The sequence below is a fragment of the Indicator indicator genome, chromosome 10 (genome assembly GCF_027791375.1).
Source record: "Indicator indicator isolate 239-I01 chromosome 10, UM_Iind_1.1, whole genome shotgun sequence".
Lineage (NCBI taxonomy): Eukaryota > Metazoa > Chordata > Aves > Piciformes > Indicatoridae > Indicator > Indicator indicator.
In genome coordinates this window covers 3,486,380-3,507,997 of record NC_072019.1, presented here as the reverse complement: position 1 = coordinate 3,507,997, position 21,618 = coordinate 3,486,380, and the positions used below count along the sequence as shown (strand labels likewise).

The following is a 21,618-nucleotide window of genomic DNA, read 5'->3' as shown; positions in this document are numbered from 1 at the left end:
AACCATTCACCCATACGGTGTCAGTTGGTAGACTTTTGCAGCTTCTTATTTTCCAGCCTAGCTAAAAATGATTATGTAGCTACCATCATTGGGATACAAGGAAAGATCTACAAGAATATGTTCATAGTAAGAGACAGTCACTGAATCAATTTACATAGAAATTCTTTCCCCAAGATACCGCAAGCTGGGAGTTCAATTAGTGACAAACTTTCACTATTATCTTAACAAAATAAATCACAGAGTTGTAGAGACCATGGAGGTCTACGACTCTTAACAATTAAAGTGTTGGTCACTGCTATTACTATGAAATCTCCTTCCCTGTCTCCAGTCCAGAATCTCAGTTGTAATGCAGGAATGCTGATTTGACTATGTTTGGGACACTGTACAGTGACAGTGCAGATTTCCTGAGTAATTTCAGGATCCCTCAGGTCTTTTCTGAGGCTTGTTACTGAATGGCAGACCTTTGGGAGAAAGTGAATTAATTTTGCTATACCAGATGAAAACAGCTGCACAGGAAAGCAGTCTTTCAGGACTGGAACTGGGACCATGCTGGATGCTAATACTTAGTTCTAGCACTGTTCCTTTAACTCCTGCAGGAATACCCATTTCAATAAATAAACCTGAAATCCATTTGTCAACCTCTCTTGTACTAATAAAATTTCCTATGCAGCAGAAGAGCCTGGCAGTACCATGGGAAGAGGCACCAGGATGCTAAAGTCAGGATTATCATTAGAGAGAAAGTAATTTTTTATTACCTAGCACTAACTGGCCAACAGGCAGAGCAGACTTATGACCATGCCAGAGGGACCTCTTGTTGTGTCCCCAAGCTGCAAAGTTGTTTGGCTGCTTATTTGTTCTTAACTTCCTCTGTGCATGTAGCACAGTGACTGTCTTTAGCCTGGAGCTTAGCCTGACACGGGAGCAGCGGGACACACTGCTTTACAACTTTAGCAGGTTTTTCAGCTATGAAATAAATAATTACCATTCCAGTCAGGAGGAGGAGGGGGAAAGACAGAAATATGACAGACAAGTACTTTGCATTGTTAGCCAGCTGAAGAGAGAAATTTTCATACAGGAAATTTTGGATGAGAAGAAAAAAAAAAAAACAAAACCACAAAACTATTCTTAATCTGCATAGGAAACCTTCTTGAAGCCTTGTTTCAGTATTATTCTCAAGACCTTCTGCTGGCAACTAACACTGCCACTGTCTACCTGCTGGCAAATCTGGGTAGGAGGTTGGCTGTGGTCTTCAGAAGTACACCTCAAAGGGAAGATTTTAAAACTTCATCTACCATGAAAGCAACATGATACTAATATTAGCTGACAAGATTTTAAGAATATTGATTGGGGATGGCTAGGGAGCCCCAGCTTTGAATTCCCTAAAGCAGAACAGCTTTCAGTAAAGGCTGAATACTCACCCTTAATATCAGATGTTCTTAAGGAATATTTAAAAAAAAAAAAATTGAAAATCTCTTTGTGACTCAACTGCTGAAACAACAGTTTGTGAAAATGGATCTTCAACTATTAGAATGTCTAATCAAAAAAGTGTTCTGAAAATCACCCACCTGTCCATCTTAAGGTGCATCTTTCTGTAACACTCTTCTCTGATGACACAGATGCAATACACTGCTAACAGGTTGGTCTTGTAGGTAGTGTGACACCTTAAAACTCATTAAATTTGCTTACAAAAAGTTTCTCTAAAAAGCACCTGTCTTGTATTTTGTAATGGAAGTGTTCACACTTGTATCATGGCATGCAGAGATCAAGACTTAGTGTCAGTTTTCCTTCAGAATATTCTTTTGTCAGAAAATATGAAATGGGTTTTACTGTTCAGTGAGCCCTGATCTTTACTGCTCACTGAGTGTGCTTCCAACCCGATTAGAGGTTTGAGATCTACATTTCCAGTACAGGTGAAACACTTTGGACGGTATCCCAATATGACCGATCAAACTTGTTCACTTATTTGCTTCTCTATTTTTATAGTTCATGCCAGGACAGTGGGTTTTTTATACAAGTAAAAAAAAGCTGTATTTATTAGTTACTGCACCAAAATAAATGTATTTTTCCATGTACCTTAGTGAAGACACAATTCTTCATATCAGAATATAAAAAAATGTTCCCATTACAGCCTCCACAATGGATTATTTCTTTCAGTAACTATATTCATACCTATCTTCATACCTGTTATCATAGCTCCTGTTCTCTAATTATGGTTTTTAAAACCACTGGTGTATATGGTGGCAAGCAGCTGGCTTATCCAAGGTGCAGGAGTACATGTCTGCACTGACATAAAGAGAGCATACCATGTAGTGCTCTGCATCTGTTTTCAACGCTAGAAACTACACAGATGTAAGCAAAAGATGGAATTTCTTTCCCCATCCAAACTCTAAGACCTTCTATCTGGGCCAGACTTTGATATTTGCCCCTTGGCTGGGAATCCGCATATCCAACTTCACACTTAGCTGCAGTGAAGTAGCCCTGCAGGCAGGCCAACTTCAACGAACCACTAGTGGTATCATCATTAAAATCCTGCTGAAGGTCACCATGGAAACCGCCTGCTGAGGCTTCGCTGCTGCACTCTGCATCTCCTAATCAGCTACCATGTGAAATGCAAATTCAGACAGTCTGAAAATTAGTCAAGAAGAATAGAGGATGAGGATGCAGATATGTGAAATATTCATGCGCTTCATGGAAAAAGGAAGACAGTATGAATGACACAACAAAGAACGGCCCCTGACATTCTTGCTATCATTTTGCATTATTGTTCACACCCTACTGTATTTCTAGGCCTCCAGTTCTGAAGTTGGTTATGTGAACTGCCATTATTTAAGAGCCCCCAATAAATAATAATTAAAAATGGCCATGGTAAAATGACTAATTGGCAAACCCACAAAGAGGTGCAGTGCAGTGCACAACAGATCATTATTTCGTCCTTTGCAATGTCATTGAATCATCTTTTTTAAGTCCAGTTTGCTCCATAAAAAGGGGGAAAAATTGTCACTACGAAGACAAAACAGCACAAAATATTGGGCGCTAATCTTTTGTTAATAGTCCAATCGCTGTCTTCGACTGCAAGAAAATTTAAGGTTCAGAATTACAGGTCCTTACTCTATAAAAGGAAATTGCACAACACTCTATGTTTATTAAAAGTATTTCAGTACTCCTGTTTATTTGTGTTTTCAAAGTAATCTTTAATTCATGCAGGCTGAATTCAATTAGAACCGGTTCTTGGCTTTACAGCTTCTATCAGTTTGCCCTGCTCTTTTCGAAGTGGGAAAGCATTTCAGAACTCAGAGCATTCCCAAGAAAGCATTTGTATTTTTTCATTCTGTTACAAGGAATAAAAACATTTCTTTGGTTTCTTTTCATTTTACAGCTTAAAAACACCACGTGTCCCTCCTTAAACCCATTAATGACAGTACAGAACTGTTACTTACCACCTTAAAATAAACACTGCTGTGATATGCACAAGTATGTTGTTCAAATTCAATTCTGTCTGCCTATATTTCTCTGAAATTTACTGCTAATGTTGTCAAGGATCCTTCTTGCAGAAGAGCTGCCCTTCAATTGTATTGCACAGCACGTTGCAGTTTCATAATGCAGACCAGTGGGAACTAAACAATTAATTTCTACTAGTGAGCTACAGCCCATCTAGTGTAGTGCAAGCCCCTAAAGAAACAAAGCTGGTGTGCTAATTTACTGTGCAACATAAACTTGTGGAGCTGTGCTTTTAGAGCATACTAGAGATGTACAACTCAATCCCATTCTGGCATGCATTCTGGGAAAGTGTTTTGCCATACTTGCAAGGAAGCTGAATGAAATTCAGAACCTCACAGGATGATGTTTCCATCCTTAATCCCTCCAAATCTAAAATTGTATCAGAGACTTGTTTTGACAAGAATATTTGAGAGAGTTCAACATGCAAACATCTATGGGCATAACCCACAAATAACATACAACCACACAAGTTCATTTACTCCCCTGGAAGTGTGCCAGCTTTCAGAAACTGAGGATCTAGCCCACAAACAGGAAAATTACTTACTTCCTCTGAGTAGTGATCTGAAGGGAGAGGTGGGTAGTCACACTGCTCTATCTTCTTGCACAGGGAGTACAAGTTCATTTTGTCACCGTAGAAGGGACTCTGCAGTGCAGCCATCTGTTCAAAAAAAAATCTACAGTTTTCTTTTGTGTTTTTAAAGTGTAGCTGGTTCACATAAAATCTGTAAGACTAACAAATCAAAAGTGACTTAACAACTTTCGGTTCTCTGCTTAGAAGTATGACAGTACTAAAAACAGAAGTTCCCAAACCATTTTTGTAACCAGTGTGTGTACTTACTCTATGTCATACAATCGTTACCTGTCACAACCCTTACATTGCAGTATCTGAACTGTATAGCATTAGAGTTTTATTAATAGAATACAGGACAAACTGAGTAGTTTCCAGTCCTGCTGTGAGCATGGAAGATCCTTGTAGCATGAGGGAGACAAAAGAAAATCCAAATCTCACAATGTGATTTTCTTCTGAAGATGTTTTGGAAGAAAGCATGTCTTTTACTTGAACTAAAGCAAGACCACATTTTGAAAATGCTGGACAACAGCAGTAGATTTTGTAACCTACCACAGATATTGCACTAGACTTCAATATAGATGAGTTTTGTTAAAGCAAGAAGACTAAAGGTAACACCTACACTTCCAAAAAAACCCAAACTCAGTAACTTCCTGATCCAGTATATTTGAAAATACTTCAGAGAAAAAAAAATAATATTAAAACATGATCAGAAGTGCAGAGCTGGCACCCTTGACTGTAATTTACGGTTGTAATACACAAAGAAGAATATCTGCTGTTGGAGAACACTTACACAAATGATCAGCTTAAAACCAGCATAAGTAAACCTGTGTTTTATTTCCAGACAACGGTACCAACTTGACATTTAAGGTGGAAACAAATGCTACGCTTAGCAGGCTTACAAATTTCAAAATTCATTTAAAATCCCTCCGTTCTGTTCAAAGCCTTCTGAGTCTTTGAACCGCAGCAGCGCGAGCGCTGCTCTGAGTGCAGAGCTGCCCCAAAGTCAGTCACCCTTTTCTACATGTGCTAATAAGTTTGATTTTGGAAGGACAATGTGTACATTCCCCAGACAGGCAGAGTGTGTGTGAAACACGCTAGTCCATGCTGTGCTACTCAGCGAGCTTCAGCAGGGACAGGACAAGCTGAAAATGGCTCTCATCTGTCTTGTGGTCTTCCAGATAGCAATTTAACTCTTTCATGGCTAAATGATATCACTGGCAGAAAACACAGGATGAAAACTACAAGAATTCTTTACATTTACTTTATATCTTATGAGTGCACTCTCAAATAGTTCAGTTCTTTTTCATATCACCTTCAAGTACGAAGAAATTTTCAAGCTCCCAAAGCAAATACCCATAACCACAGCTCCATCATATACTCCTACCAAAAATTCTGTATTTTTGTATTTATATGGCATTGCCTCTTACCTTAAAAATAATGTTAAAAATGCAAGCTAAAGACAAAAAAAAAAGACAGGAAAAAAAAGAAAGCAAGAAGAAAAATCAACTGCGGGGTCTGTATGCATGCAGAAATTCTACATAAATGCACAGATACTCATTTTTGTACTCTAGGTGTTCATTAAAAAGTACTTTTGTTTGAATGCTGCGGAGTGTTAAAAAAATTCTGAATGTCCCCTAAGGAGTTAAAACAGGAATACTATATTTTCATGCATCTCCTGCTTTGACAGATGAAAAATGTCAACTGTCCTGTTTTTATTTTCAAGCTTTTGCACTATTCATCTGGTTCATTAGTGCATCTCGCTGCTGCCCCTGACAGCTGCTCGCCCTCTCCTCCCAGCAGCTGAATTTTTCAGGCTAATTTGATCCTCCACACTGAGACGATCGCTAGAATGATTGACTTGCTCCCTGACCTCCAGGGTCTGACTTTCCTGATTAGTATTCTGGGGGTGTCTGAGGGACGAAAGCCCACTGTCTGTCTTCAGGGCTGGTGGCAGCTCCCTCTCTTTTTTTTTTCTCTTTTTTTTTTTTCCCCTCTTTTCTTTTTTTTTCCTCTTTTTTTTTTTTTTGAACTGTAAGCCACCAACCTACAACCCTGTAAGGATGCAATTGCTACGCTGAACAATAAAAGGAAATGTGTAAAACCTACTTTTCCATGTAAAGGTCCATGTAGCAAAAGCACAGCATCTTGATTTTAATTAGTAAAGTCTACTTTGTTGCATATCAATTAAAACTCCAGTGGTAGTGGTTTTGAGGTTTCAGAAATACCTTTGGCTCTAAAAAAACAAATCAGACTTTAAAATATACCTTAAAAAAAAATTCTTACTGGCCACATAGTTAATGTTGACTAATAGACTGTAATGTAAATTAGAAATGTATCTTTTATTTATTTTTTTCAAAGGTACATTATAGCAAATTAGTCTAAACTTAAATTTAAACATGACTGAATATAGTTTAGCAGCAATGAAGCATTTATTGAGAAGTGATAAACGTGTCACAGCTTTTCTCCAAGTAAGCTGGAGAGAATCCAGAGCACTTAATCAACATGAAATCAATATAGTAAAAACACACTAATATTCAGGCAATAATCACAAAAAGAAGACACCAAAAACAAAACTGCGTGGATAATAAAAGATACCATGCAGTCCACAGATGGCTTGAAGAACCTTAAGTAGCCACTTTCAAATAACTAAAAAGAAAAATGCCAAGCATTTTGAGTCTACTGTATCTAAAATTCAAAAATTATATCCCAAGGATCAAAAAGATTAATAAAAACAAAAAACACAACCTAAAAGAAAGAAAGAAAAGATAAGGGAAACCAAAAAAAAAAAAACCACAACCAACCCCACCACAAACACCTGGTATGTTGTGGAATTAATTAAATGGGATAAATGCACCTCTAAAGAAATTAAAAGCTATAGTTGAAGATATTGCCAAATACAACAGCTATAAAATACATAGCAACAATGAGTATCCTATGACTTCATTCTTATGATAAGGGAAAAAAAAAGGCAAACACAACAACATATCAACTTAAATACTATCCTGGCAAAGCTTCTAAAATAAAGTGAGAATGGTGTTTAAAGATGTTAATCGATAGAACTGAGATTTTTTAGCTACATTGAAATTATTTACTGGTTCAAAGAAAAATGTAATATTCACATAGGTGTTTAATATACTGTATCACCATCAAAGCATCAAGCTCCAAAAACACAAAAAAACCTTTAGAAAAGTGCTATTGTTTTTTATCCAGCAACTTCATTTCATATAAGACTGAAGAAAAATGAACCTTTATAACGTGTTTATTTTACTTAATAATTACTCAAGGATTTTATTAGTCTCCAGACGTAAAAAATCCTCCAGAAAACTAATGAAGGGAAAAAGCAGTAAAACTGAAAAGTCCTCATCTACCTTCACAGTGTTTTTGAGGCTCCAGCTTGCACAAATGTGCAAGACAGACCACTGAAAGTGATGGCAGTTGCCACAGTCAGTACTAAGCAATGCTAACATGAGATAAAGTTTCAGATCAGGATTTAAACTTCTAAATACTTGCTATCAGGTATCGCACTTCATTCCTGTGAATTGTCCTCCAGACTTAGAAGCAACAGCTATACATAGATCTGTAAACTCTGCACAGTGGCAATACAGTTGTTTTGCCCTTTCAATACTCAAAGAACCATGTTAGTGCTAGGAAGTAAGCTAGTACCTCTGTAGACACCCCACCTAACCTAGCAGTAACAATATTCTAAGAGGCTGACAGTGCTTTCTGCAAACTCCTAAACTAACAGAAGGTGCAGAACCTGTTGAGCGTGTTATGACTTCTGCTGACTTACTGAGGCAGGTGGCTTGGAGGTAAATGAAAAATGAGTCAGGTAGATCAGCCTTTATCTGGAACACAGCTAGAAAGACTTCACTGCCATTACTGAGGGAACTGATTCTTTGTTCCCTGCATCCTTCAACTGAAACGGTCAGTTTTTTGATTAGCAACTAACAGGCAAACCCTGAAAACTCTGAAGTCTACTGTTCTTCACACCTTCATTCACCTTAATTTCAATTTGCCCTATATATTTTCTCAGAGCATAACTTCATTTGAAGTTATGTGTCAACTACCAATCCTGACTGTATGAATACAGAAATTGACCTATAATTACAGTTTAACCAACCAGAGGAGAAGAAAGAGCAGAAAAAAAATACCTAAGTCTGAGCAGCAAAATTCATTATCTTGAAAGTTAATCCAAGCTAGCAGTCATAAGTACACTGTAACTTCTTTTAATCGTTTCACTTAAGTTTAAAATAATTTCAAAGAAAGTAAACTTGTCTTAAAATAACTAAATTTCAGTATTTGAAAGCATTAGTTGCATACTTGAGTCAGTCCTACTATTTCTCAATGCATTTATTACCCAAAAAAAACCCCATCATACTATCAGCACAGGCCATTAGGAAAATTCTCCATGTGCTTGCCATTACTCACAAGTCCTTCAGTCATGCTCAATCCTCAGCAAATTGCTGTAAAATTCTTTGCAGCAAGCCCTCCAAAAGGCAATTCTTGAGTAACACACAAGTAAAAGTGTTTCATATGCTGAAGTTACATAAGAGTTCTCATTGCTAATATTAAAGACAGACATACCAAAAGCTGAAAAGTAGCTTAGCCAGAACCTAAAACAGCACTTAAGACACACGGGGACGAGCCCAACAGTGTTATTACATTCAGTGTATATATCAATATTACCTCATACAGCAGACAGCCTAGAGACCAGATGTCAGATTTGAAGTTGTAACCATTTTCGTGTATTCTCTCTGGAGACATGTAATAAGGTGTACCAACTGCAATAAATACACAGGTATGTTTGAATGAAAATTTCTGTTGTTACATGGTAATAAAAAGCACAGTTTTCCTGGCTGAAAAAAAAAAATTTTCCATCTCCTAGATTTTTCATTTTGCTACACATGTAATTTCAATGGCTCCTCAGTTTGACAGAAATATACATGAATATCTGTGTGATCACATGCAGCTTTATTTTCACTACTGGTATATAATTACCAGAATTATTCACTTGTAGAGCACTCCCCATTTTTTGCTTTTAAAGATGCTTGAAAGTAATTCTTCTGAAGAGAACTAAAGGCACATACCATCCAAGCATACACATCTGTGTTTCTTTACAAACTGTTAATATTGTGGCTGGAAGTAATGACAGACAGAAATTCTCTTCCATAACTTGAATTTTTTTTCCCCCCAAATGAGTTGTCTGTTCTTCCTTTAGAGAAAACACACCTTTGAAAAAGCTGCTTTTAAAAACTAATAAACCACAATTTAGATTGAGTCACTGAAACTAACCCTGAGCCTGAAATCCAGGATCTTCAGCTTCACGGGAGGAAGGCAGGAAAACCTGTGAGCCCAGAAGCCACTGAAATTCCTACAAGCAACTTGGCCATGTGCTGCAGGACTAAGCTCTGCAAGGGGTTCTCAGCTGCCCAGTCTCTGGCTGTCCTAGCTTAATCCTGCCTTAGAGCTGTGGGCTCTGGAGATACCTGCTCTTGAAAAGCAGCATTTACTAGGGCTGCCCCAGAACAAATTTACACTGGATACTGCAGGATACTGCTCCCCTCAATTTTAATCAGGCCCTACTCATCTGTGTCACAAGTCATTTGGAAGAGATTCTGAGAGGTGTTTCAGCTCTGTAAAAAGAGACATTAGAAACACAGTAACTTAGTGATAGGTTTATACCTGGCAGATCAACAACAGAAAAATAGCAGTAGTAGAAGTTTTGGTGCACTGCCTCTGTACTTTCTCCCTGTATCCCAAAACAACTGCCTAAGAGCAAAATGAGTCACAGATCTACATACATCTTTACTTCAATTTTGTGTGCCACACTTTCTTGAACACTGAATCCTGATGATGAAAACCAACTGAAATCCATCAGTTCAATATAAATTGACATTACATCAAAGCTAAACATCTTCCAAGAGTTGGAGATTAAAATCAGCATACTGCAAGCTACAATATGAACCTGACAATATTGTATTTAATACAAAGCTCTTGTACCATTTCTGCACTTCTGAATCAGCCTCATCTATTTGGAATTCATCCCTGTATGAATACTGGAAACAGAGGTAGAAGTGAATGTGTAAATCATTCCAAATGTCAACAATCAGGTTAATAGTTTTAACTAATCAGATTAACTAATCAGATTTAGGGTTTTGTTTTGACAATGTGCTCTATCTTTCAGAATGGCTTCTTTCTTAAGGAGGGGAGAGAAAATAAACCAAAAACAATACACACTCCAAAAATCAAGAAACATGTGGACATGGCACTTGGGGATGTGGCTTAATGGCCATGGTGGTGTTGGATTGATGGTTGGATTGGATCTGGGAGGTCTTTTCCAACCAAAAACAATTCTATGATTCTATGAAACACCAAAAACCCAAACAAAAACCACCCCAAGCCCAAAGCAGCCATGCACTTTCCTACATGAAAGGCCCAGCTTGGATTGGGAAACCCAGTACCACCTTCTCCCAGGTCAGGTCACTGCTGCTGGTAACCCATAATTTCAACTGGTCTCCTTGGTAAACAACACTGAACCCAACATGTCAAACCCATATAAACTGAGCATATCCTCCCCCTAACAGATAAGCAAGGAAAGTGGTCATATATTGCACTGTATAATGGATTTTGCCCCCTAAATATTTTGAGGGAGACTTTCAGCTCCAGGAAAGCAGAGGATACCTCAGAGGCTCCTTTAGCACTAGCTTGAGCAATCACTGGAGCTCTGAGCCAAGGCTGTGAGAAAGAGCTTAAAATGCAAAAGGCAGCTCAAAACAGTGGAGTACTGTCAAAGGCATTTACTCTCATGGGATGTTTGTATTCACCTACAACAGAGGAGTGGTCAAGAAGGATGGCCTTTCCCCTGTGAAAAAACAGGCCCACAGACAGGTGGACTGCACCACCAAAACAGCTACCAGAATATCCAGAAGCAACTCTGTTATTCCAATGTATCACCAGCAGTACTTCAGTGGGTGTTTAATGACAGCTATCGTTAAATTGGAAGCTGCAATTAAACAACATTTGGCATGACACAGCTTTCAGATGTTTATTGCACTTACTGATCTACTTCTCCCTTGATTTTTTTTTATTCTTTTTTTTTTTTTCCCCAAGCACTTGTGAGCTCTGAAAACTTTCAGCTTATTTTCTACCCATTAGTTAATGCACTGTTTTAGTATATTCTGAGGCTTTGTTGGCAGATTTCATCTAACAACAACAGCTAAGTTTAGTAGTAATCAGGTTCTTAAGATGGTTACAGCAGCACTGCCTTTGCTGCTCTGAGACATCACACAAGTAGCTGGCAGTGAGTAATGTGCCAGGAAGAGACTTCACAGAATCCACAGGGGGCAGCTGAAAACACAGAGGTTTGATGGTTCATAGTTTACCAAAAGCAAAGGTAATTTTAACCAGCAGCTCTGGGAAGCGTGCTGATACATTAGGGGTCTGATATGACTGTGAAAGATTGATGATAGTGAAAAGCAAGAACAAGTGCTATCATTTTACAGCATTTAGCCCTAGTGTAACACCTTTACTACAATACAACCCGAAAGCCCCAACACCCAGCAAGTGAAAGGAACTGAAATTACAGTTATGGTAGTCACTGAATCACAAAAACAACCTCAAGATCTAGGCATCATTACTACGTGTAAACTGTTTTTAACAGAACATGACTCAAAAGATTCATTATGCTGACATTCAGGAGCCGAAGGCATTGCAATGATTCTTTAAAACCGTGAGCAATCTTGGTACTGTACTGCTGGCAAGCCACTACCAGATGTGATGAAACATTACCTTCCCTTCTTGGATCGTTTTTCTTTTTTCCTGGTAAAAGCATCAAAATACTACAAGGACATGCAACTCTCTTGACTTGTGTCACAGAAGTGGGATTGTAAAAGACAGATATGACACATTAAGGTGCCTGTGTTTTTAAGAACAAAATCTCTAACTTCAGCATTCTGTTCACTGCATTTGCGTAACTTGGGGTAACCTGCAGGCCTCAACTGTGATCTCCTTGAAAATGGCCTGGGTCAAATAAACTGCTTCCTCAGAATCTCCTGCTGCTGCTCTGGAGCTCCCTCCCTTTGAATATGCTGCAGAGTCAGAAAGCACTGTTTCTTTATGCAAGCTTTCTGCTATTGGGAGAGGCTACGGACATAATGGAAATGGTGGTTATTAGGGGCTGGAAAGCTGGATGTGAAGGATCAGAGGCAAAGAAACTATTATGCAGAAGTGAGATAGGAAGACTCCATCTATTACCAGCTAAAACACAACTCACACTGCAACTGAGTTCAAGAGCAGAGTGTGTTCACTTAAAAACCAACAATGCATGGAGAGGTTCAATGAAATACAGTAACCAGCTCTAAGTACTATCAAGCATTTCAAGCTGGAAGAAAAATCTGCCTGGTAAACGTTAGTACTGGTTACACAAATCAATGGCATGGGGGACTCCAAAGGTGTTTAAACAGACTGGTTTATTTTTAAGAGGTCATATAATTATTACTGACACTCCATGCATTGGTATATATAACCACCTGAGTTGAGGAAAGGGGCTAAAATCACTTAAGTAACTCCTCTGATTTTCAAAGAACTCCAAAATAAGGCTTTAGTTTAAAAAAAAAAAAAAAAAAAAAAAGCTAAATTTAAGTAATCAAAAGATATGGTTTACAAATTACTTAATATCCATGAGATCATAGGAATTTTATAATACAGGCTTCAACACAACACACAAGTGCTTAAAAGATGAATGGCTGATGCTGAAGCCAAGACAGTTAAGTTACAAATCAGCTGCAGTTATGCAGCAGAGAGGACAACCAACCACTGACATGACAAATTCTCTAATTCTCCATAACTTTCTTTTTTTACTCGTTTTAATATAGGTGTAGATTTCTAAGGCATAGGCTCATCTTCAACAACTAAAAATACTGCACTTAGCCAAAGTAATTCTGCAACCTAGCCTACACTATGCAAATAGTCTAACTGCAGAAATCAGTCTACAAATATCTTGGGTTGTTTTATAATGCAGCACTGTAATAGCACAATAATTTATCTTCAGCTTCCGAAATACTGCAAGAGATCACAGGGCTTTATACATAAAATAAGAGCTGTTTCAATACAGCTTCCTTGATGACTGCAATGCACCAGCTGCAGTTTCCCTGCTAGCCTTCCTGTGCACTGGGGGTGCAGGTCCTTAGAAGGGTTTGGTTGAGAGCAAGACGAGCTAATCCTATTCACAGCAAAGTGGTGCTGCATAGCACCACCTCAGCAATGGCTTTGACACCCTCTGCTGGGTTAAAGATCTGTATGTCAGGGGAAAGGAGAGTGTATGTACACATTTTTACAAGGTATTTTCTTTCCCACAACCAGCATGAGTTGACAATCAAATCCTTTGTAACAGAGCTCTGTGCTGGGGACAGGAGTCCCATGGAAATGACAGAAGTTGTCAAACCACAGAAAAAAACCTAGAAATCAACTCGTATGATGCTTTGCTTTCAAGCATTTTAAAGAGGATTGCAAATCTGCTTCCTTTGCTCTGCAAGAAGGTATTCACATCATGGTGGCAGTATCTGTCCAGACAGCACACCACACAGCCCTCTAGCAAAACCACAGAAGTGGTTGGGTTTCGTGATTGGGTTTTTGTTGTTGTTGTTTTGGGGTTTTGGTTGGGGTTTTTGTGGGTTGTTTTTGGTTTGTTTTTTTTTCTTTCCTGTAATTGAAATACTAAAATACAGACTATCTTTATATTCACCAACTGGCTAGTAAAGATAAAAACATGCACATTTCCATGAGCTGGCCTCAGAACTGCCATTTCAAAGAGCATAAGGCTTGGCATTCAGCCATTAAAAGAAACAACAAAACCAACAACAACCAAAAAAAAAAATCCCCTCCTAACACATACAGTCACAGGGAAACAGAAAGAAGCCTTTCTTTATTGGATCATCCTCTCACTTCTAACAAAGTCTTCTGAAACCAAGAAACTTTGTCAAGTTTATATCAAACCAACACCACCAAATGCCTTCTTTCCCTTTGCATTTTTTGAATAATTTTCCATTTTCAAAAAGGTATATACATACCAGTGTAGAAAATTCTACTCTTTTGATAAAGCTATATAGAAAGAACTAAGAACAATAACAAACCCTGTCCAGTGCAGTATTTGCATTTTTTTCAAATGACCATCAGCAAGTATTCTAATTAAATCAGCATTATTCATAATTAGCAGTTAGATGCTCTAGCTAATGAAAATTTTAGTACATTTCTTTATCTCTGAAAGCCTGAATCCAGTTTGCTACTGAAATTTTTATAAAGCATGTAAACAAGTATCAAGTGCTGCACATATTATGTTTTCAATTCACTGGGGTTTGTGCACCAAAGGTTTATGGAATCATAAAAAGACACCACTTTGAAAGAAATTTCAGGAAAACCAGCATCAGAAACAGCATGACAAATTAATTTCACAAAGCAATTTCTTCTAGTGACATGATCAATCAGACTACAGCAGAGACAGTGGTACCCTCAGTTAAGAGCTGAGCAAAACCTTCTTCCTAAAATTAATTCTGACATGAGATCATAATTAAGAGGGAAATGGGAGAAGAGGAAATGGGGAAAAAAGAAATTCAAAAAATAACTCATAAACCAAGACACAGCACCCAACATGAGAAACAAAGCTTCCATCATCCTGCCCCCTGCTCTCTGGATGACTCCTGTTTGTAAGACATATGCTTTAAAGGGCTTGGGGGTTTTACACTGTTTAACTCCAGCTCAGTCTTCAGTCCCTTTGCAACTATTCCCCTGCAACAAGCCCAAATAACACAAGGCTGAAGCAATCTGTTCCTCTTTAACTTCCTGACTTCTGCCTCAAAACACAAGCCTAGCTCCCCCGCCCTCACAACCGACTTTTGCCTTCTTCATGCACTCCTATCCTCAGATTAGGATTTACAGCCTCCTGCAATTATAGTCCAGGGGCAGCTCCCTCTTCACACCACTCCTTTACATCCTTCTTCCATTCACAGGCAGTTAACAGGACCCAGCTACAACAAAAAAGATCTCCACAGTGCTGGCAGAGACAGCCAGTGGACTATGATGGCAGCATGAACAGCACATTTTGTATAATAAACTGTGCCCTGAACTACTATCAGATCTTTAGGGATTTATCTGAACTTCAGTGTGGAACCCAAGCACATTCCCAGCCTGGTCTCACTGTTTCTCTGTCTCTCTTTTTTATTAATGTAAGATTGCACATCTGTGGCTCAGTTTCATTTCAGTCCTATTAAGATCTCAACAGTTACTGATGGTTTTGACTATACCAGTATCAGCGTGCACCAAATGTTATAAAAACCAGAAGACACAAAAGAGTTATCAAAAGCTTTCTGGAAGACAGGGAAGTAAGGATTGTATCAAATACTTCCTTTCTAAAATACGGTGATTTTTGCTATTCAGTATTGCCCACATCTCGAATGTGGTACAAACATGCTGAACATCAATCCTCTCTTTTCTTCCACAGTGTGCTGACAACTGTGACTATCCGAATGAAGTTAAATTAAGAGGCGAGGATAAATATAGAATGTTTTAATCCAAGAAGTCTGGTATTTCAGAGTCTAAGTAGAAACATATCATCTAAGGAGACACGATTCTTTGTGTATCCTCTTGTGACCCTCAATATGGATTACTTAAGTGTTAACAGTTCTTGGCTTTTTTAGGTATCTTCACTATCACCAACTCCTCAAATATCCAAATGTCTAATTACAGAATTATCACTGTCATTTGTTAAAAAGTTCCCACTGAGCAGCATTTTATTTCACCTCTCTGTATTCAGTTATCAGTAAGGTGCTCTGCCTGCCTCAATACCCTCTGCAAAGGACAGGAGACAATTCTGGAGGCTTCCATTTATGGGCCCTGCTCTTAAGGGGTCTACAAAGTTCATTTCACACCTTTGCAGGCTTGAATTCAGCAACCACTACACAAAGCCACTTCAGCAGGGGGAAAAAAATGTTTTCCTCCATTTAAAAAGAAAAATATAACCATACTCTAGACAATAATTCTTCTCTTTCTCTTCAAAGCAGATGCTACTCTATTTACAAGGCTTTTCTCTTTTGAAGAGATCTTTGTAGATTCTGTTATATGTCCGTTCCCTATAACTTAAAACACCTGCCTAACTCTTCTTTTTCCTTCTTTAAAGGTTTACTAATCACCCAAGTCTCCACACACTACTCAAAAATGTAAATCATATGAAGATTGCTAGTAAAAAATGACACTTATTTTTCTTATGTGTTACCAAAGAATAAATTGTGCATTTCAGAAGTTTTTTCCTATTCTTATAAAAATAACTCTTCTGGCATTTGCTTTTTTGTTTGTTTGTTTTTGGGGTGGTGTTCGTTTTGTTTTTAAAGACTCTGCAGTTCGTAAAGCCCAAGTCTGATCTCTCTCCTCAACTTATTTAGCTGATATTGAGAAGCTCCACTTTAAAACAGAGTAACTCCTCTGTTAGCCCTTTCAAAGTATATAACCAACACATGATGAAAAACACCTACATAGACACACAGAACCACTAGATTCTTTCCAACAGTGATTAAAGTTCAACTGAATTTTAAAAATGCATCCATATCATGGATCTTGTTTTTTCCTAGCATTTCTAGGAAAAGCACTACAGTCATGAAGACTTGTTTTGAGCCAGGAATATACATCAAATGATTAAAAGGGGAAAAAACAACCAACAGTTGTACTGCTGCAAACACCTCAGTGTTACAGCTTGTCTGTATTTGTCCATGGTGCTGACCTATTATTGTTACTACGTAAGAAAACTTTTAGCCAGACCTAACCCTTTCTTGCTCTGTTGTGGTGTGGTGGGCTGAAGGTCCCCTCCAACGTGAACAATCCAGACTAGCTCATGAGTGGCCACAATATTTCCACTGTGTGAAAAAAATATAAAATAATAATAATAAAAAAAAATTAACTCCTCAACACCTGTACCTCAGAAAGCTTACCTAAAGAATGTGCAGCTGTCGTTTTGGAGCTGAAAAATCGACCAAGGCCAAGGTCTCCAAGTTTTACTACCCCTGTAGCTGTAATGAACACATTAGCTGGCTTTATATCTGAGGAAAAAAAAAATTAAAAAAATATTAACAGTCACAATGAGATTCAAGGAAAGCTATGGTTCTATTAATAGTAGAGCAAAAGAGGCATTTATTTACAGCTAATACTAACAAAATCTGGCTGTGGTGTTCAGAAAGAGTGATTCCGGGATTTGGAATGTCAAATTAATTATTTTAATAGTACAAATAGCATTCAAGCAAAAAATTAAGAGCCGTGGAAAGAACTAAAAAAAAAACCCAAAACAAACAGAAAAACAACACCACCCAAAACAAACAAACAAACAAAAAAAAAAAAAGCAAGGATACAAATAAGAATAAAAAGAATCCCAAACCAAAAAACCCCCACACCTACCCTGCCTTCACAGAAGCATATAGAGGGAGTTCCTTACTACTTTATGTAAGCTATATACAAGGACTTCCATTAGAACTAGAAAATCTCTCACTATGCCAGAAGTAACAGAGAGACACACACAAAAAAAATTGTTTTCAAGAACTGTAAAACATTTTTCATCACTTCTGCTGATCAGATTACCCAGAGTGGTTATGATGTTGTTTATTTGAAATAGAGAACTGATTCTCTTCAATAGCAATCATTAAGGAAAAAAAAAAAAGCAGCAAGTTTTTCCTCGGGGAGAATGGTTATGTGAACTCGTCAATGGAATTGGGCTAATCAAGTAGAAACAAAGAAAAATAATGATGCATACCCCAGACGGTTATTTTTCCCAAGTAATATCCAGTTTAAGTTTTAATCCAATCCTTTAGAGACAACAGCAAAGATTTTTATTTTAAGACTTTTAATGAGGTACCTGTTAAGTCTTCTGAATAAACCAACCGGATATTTGTTTGGCAAGTGTGCTTAGCTCTTACCCAGCTCAGCAGCAACCCACGGTGGCTCTAAACTTAAGCGATTTTCTTTAACTTTGGTAAGAGGGGATTACAATTTGTAGAAGATATGGAGACATAGTAACAGGAATGACTAATAACCCTGAAACACCAGCATTTTCAGGTTTCCAATAAAAATATTCCAAAACCTTTTAGGCTTTGGAGAGGAAGACAGAAGCAATTGCATTACGCTGCTATGTGACCTAGTTTTCAGCAGTTTGGATCACCCTTTGGATAACAATCCAACATGGAATGCACATCAACTTAAAAACAGCTTTAATTCTCATTGGTTTTGCTGTGTAACCATGAAATTGTCAGATTTATCATAGTTTAACAGAAGATTTGAAGGTTTGTTTTGTTTTTTTTTTTAGTTTAAGGAATTGAAATTCTGTTTGCTTTTGATCTAAAATATACTGACATAAACTAGTTTAGTCATAAAAGCATTAAAGAAAAATACTTATACCCTATGGAAAGAATCTGTAGTTTTAATGTCCTTGTCTTTGTATAATTTACACTGTACAACTGTGTAAGGGGAGAAAAAATTAAAAAAAGAAAGAAAGAAAGAAAGAAAAAAGGAAAACCACACGGGAAAGCCATTTGCAGGGACAGGGGGCATCTAAGCTGATCTGCTGTAGGGTTCAACATCTCTAGCTGCAAATGACAAAGCTTAGCAGAGATTGAGGGACTTCTGCTTTCAGGCAGTTATTTGCATCCCATCAGAAAAAAAAGCCACCAACCTAAGACATGTAATTTCACCTGAATCCAGAGAGACAGCCCATGTACAACTTGCAACTCATAGCCAGAGGGATTTCCAAGGCAAAAAAACCCTGTACATCTGAGCAGCAGCTATACTGCGATCTGTTTTCTTTGACTCAGAGGTACAGGGTAAAATGAGAACAACATACGGAGGAGACAGTGGTACAGAGGTTTAAAATGGGTAAAACTCAGCACCTGGCAGGAATAGCTGGCAACTACAAGGGCTGTTGGGACACACTATTTGACACAGAGATTGGCAATAGTGCAGAGGAGCAGAAAAGGGGAGAAAATGTCCTTGGCTGCACATGATCTAGTAGATGAGGGAGTGGAAGCAGGACCCACACATCACCAGAAGACATGGCAAGAGGCAAACACTTTTGTGAGTTTTAAAAAAAGGTACAAGAGTTGAAACGAGTGAATGGCTGTACAAGGATGCAGTTAACAATACTTGGGAAGAGAGAATGGGCAGATACAGAAGAATAAGAACAACAGACAATAAGAGCCAGCAAAATTAACTGAACAAGTGAAGAGGCAGCAGGGGCAGGGTGTCCACCTGCATTCCACTAGCATTTACTTTGAAAACTTGGTATCATGAACCATTGCTGTGAACCAATGCCTACCACATGAAAGGTACAGCCCACAAACTTCTGTCACCTTTTTACTCACTTATAAAATGTTGCAGAAACATTGTGTCAGCTGTCCAAATGGATTCCATTATGACGTTATTTGGTGTCACTGGCACAGAACCATCTGAATTCTCACACACTACAATGTTTAAGTTACAGACAAATCATCTTTGATCCTGTATTACCTCTATGCATAACACGACGAGAATGCATGTGTTCCAAGGCACTGCAAAGCTGAACAAAGTACTTCCAAACTGTTCTTTCAGGAATCAACCTCTTCTGTTTCTTAAAATGCTTAAAGGAAAAAAAAAAAAAAGAAAGGATGGACACTGAATATTAACATTTAAAACTCTCATAAAAACTACTGAAGAAAAATAACAGGTAGAAAATCCTTTATTTACAAACCAAATGCCAGAGGCTCACAGCCTAACGAGAAAGGTTTAACAGGATTTCCTGATACAGAAAGCTTCTCTCTTAAATATTAACACACGTATCAAGAGTGTGTATGTTTAAGTTGGTCAACACAGAGCCACAAATGACATGAGTGAAATAAAACATGGAACAAAAAGAGAAATGGGTAGACTCAAATTGGATGTTAGGAAGGGGTTTTTCACCATGAGGGTGGTGAAACAATGGAACAGGTTGCCTAGGGAGGTGGTAGAAGTGTTGTCCCTGGAGGTTTTTAAGGCCAGGCTGGATTTGGCTCTGAGCAACCTGATCTGGTGTGAAGTGTCCCTGCCCTAGACGATCCTTGAGGTCCCTTCCAACCCTAACAATTCTGTGATTCTATGAAAACTACTGTCCAAAAAAAAAAGGATTTATATCGTATTTAGCAATCCTCAGTGTAGGACTGATGTATAGTCTATCACAGAGTAAGTGGCCACAGAACAAATAGAGGTCAGCTGTAAGGTACATGCCACAGAACTTCCCAAATGAAATTTAATCCTTAAACCAACGCTGATTTCCATATCCTCCTCTTCTAAATAGAGCACAAAAATAGTAGTGATACACAATCAGAGACCACGCTGATTTCCATATTATCCTCTTCTAAATAGAACACCAAAATAGTACTGATACACAATCACAGAGACTATGTAAGCATCATCAATCAAATTAGTCTTAGAAACTTGTGCAATATATGAAAGGGGGACTAAAGGAACTATGATTTCTGAAAGTTTCATAGTGATCAAAATTCTACTCAAAGATTTTCCATCCTGTATAAACATTTATTAGCAATCACTCGTAACAGTTCAATGGCCTGATAAAGCTCATGTGAAACCTAATAATGGTCTGCTACAGGAATCTCTTTCAAATATCAAATGCAGTAACCAGAGTCACAAATACACACTGAAAGCCTGGAATTCATCCAATGCTAAAATGTGCAAGTTGGATCATTATAAATTTTGCAGCTAGAAGACGACTGAAGAATTGTTGCTCATTTAGTCTCTCTAAAGAACTCATATTTTGATGGATTTTAAAGTTAACCACACAAAGAAAATACATCAACTACATTAATAGTGGCAAAATTTTAGCAAGAAAGTGAAGTACTTGGGTGTATTTTAAGAGCGTGTGGACAAACACACGCATTGCACTCATGCACACCAAATAACAAACATTACTCTGGAAAATAGAAGTAAAATGTGCCACTGAAAAGCTGACAGCTGCATCTACACATTGCAGAGACACACAGGAGTATGAGGAAGGTGTTTTTAAACCAGCCATAGCAAAACGCAGTCATACAAAGGATCGCAGCATTTCACCAAAGTGTTTTTTTTAGTTACAGGGATTATTTCAAAATGCATTTTCATTTAAATGAGGCAAAGCATATAAATTAATTCTTTAAATATCATTTTCCCTCAGTCTTGGATGGAATCCAAACAAACCCTGTGTATCTGTTCTCCCCATAGCGGGATTTGCATATCAGAGGATTGTTTGATGTCAATAGGAAGAGGGAGTCCAGGTTGCTTTTCATTTAAAAACAAATACACAATACATGTAAGTATGTGCACATGAAAGCCTAGCTCCTTGATTTGAAATGCATTCGCAAACTATCATAACTAGGTATTTTATTTAAACACTCTGAATTGTTTTCTTTTTTTAACTCAAACCTAAGCACAACCAGTGATGAAACACCATTCACAAAATGTCTGCAACAGGAAGCTTTTCCATTACAGATTTCCATTCCAGTGCGAAGTACAGCAGT

The 21,618-nt window shown here is 37.9% G+C and overlaps 1 protein-coding gene across 1 annotated transcript in view; it reads right to left on the bottom strand.

Moving 5' to 3' along the window:
• NEK7 (NIMA related kinase 7) overlaps positions 1–21,618 on the bottom strand; it is a 56,826-nt gene that overhangs the window by 3,119 nt on the left and 32,089 nt on the right. The window contains exons 5-8 of the mRNA XM_054384271.1: positions 19,601–19,709; positions 17,044–17,151; positions 8,756–8,850; positions 4,043–4,156 (exon numbers count right to left, since the gene is read on the bottom strand). Coding sequence (XP_054240246.1) covers positions 4,043–4,156; positions 8,756–8,850; positions 17,044–17,151; positions 19,601–19,709 — 426 coding nt within the window. The remainder of the gene's footprint in view (positions 1–4,042; positions 4,157–8,755; positions 8,851–17,043; positions 17,152–19,600; positions 19,710–21,618) is intronic.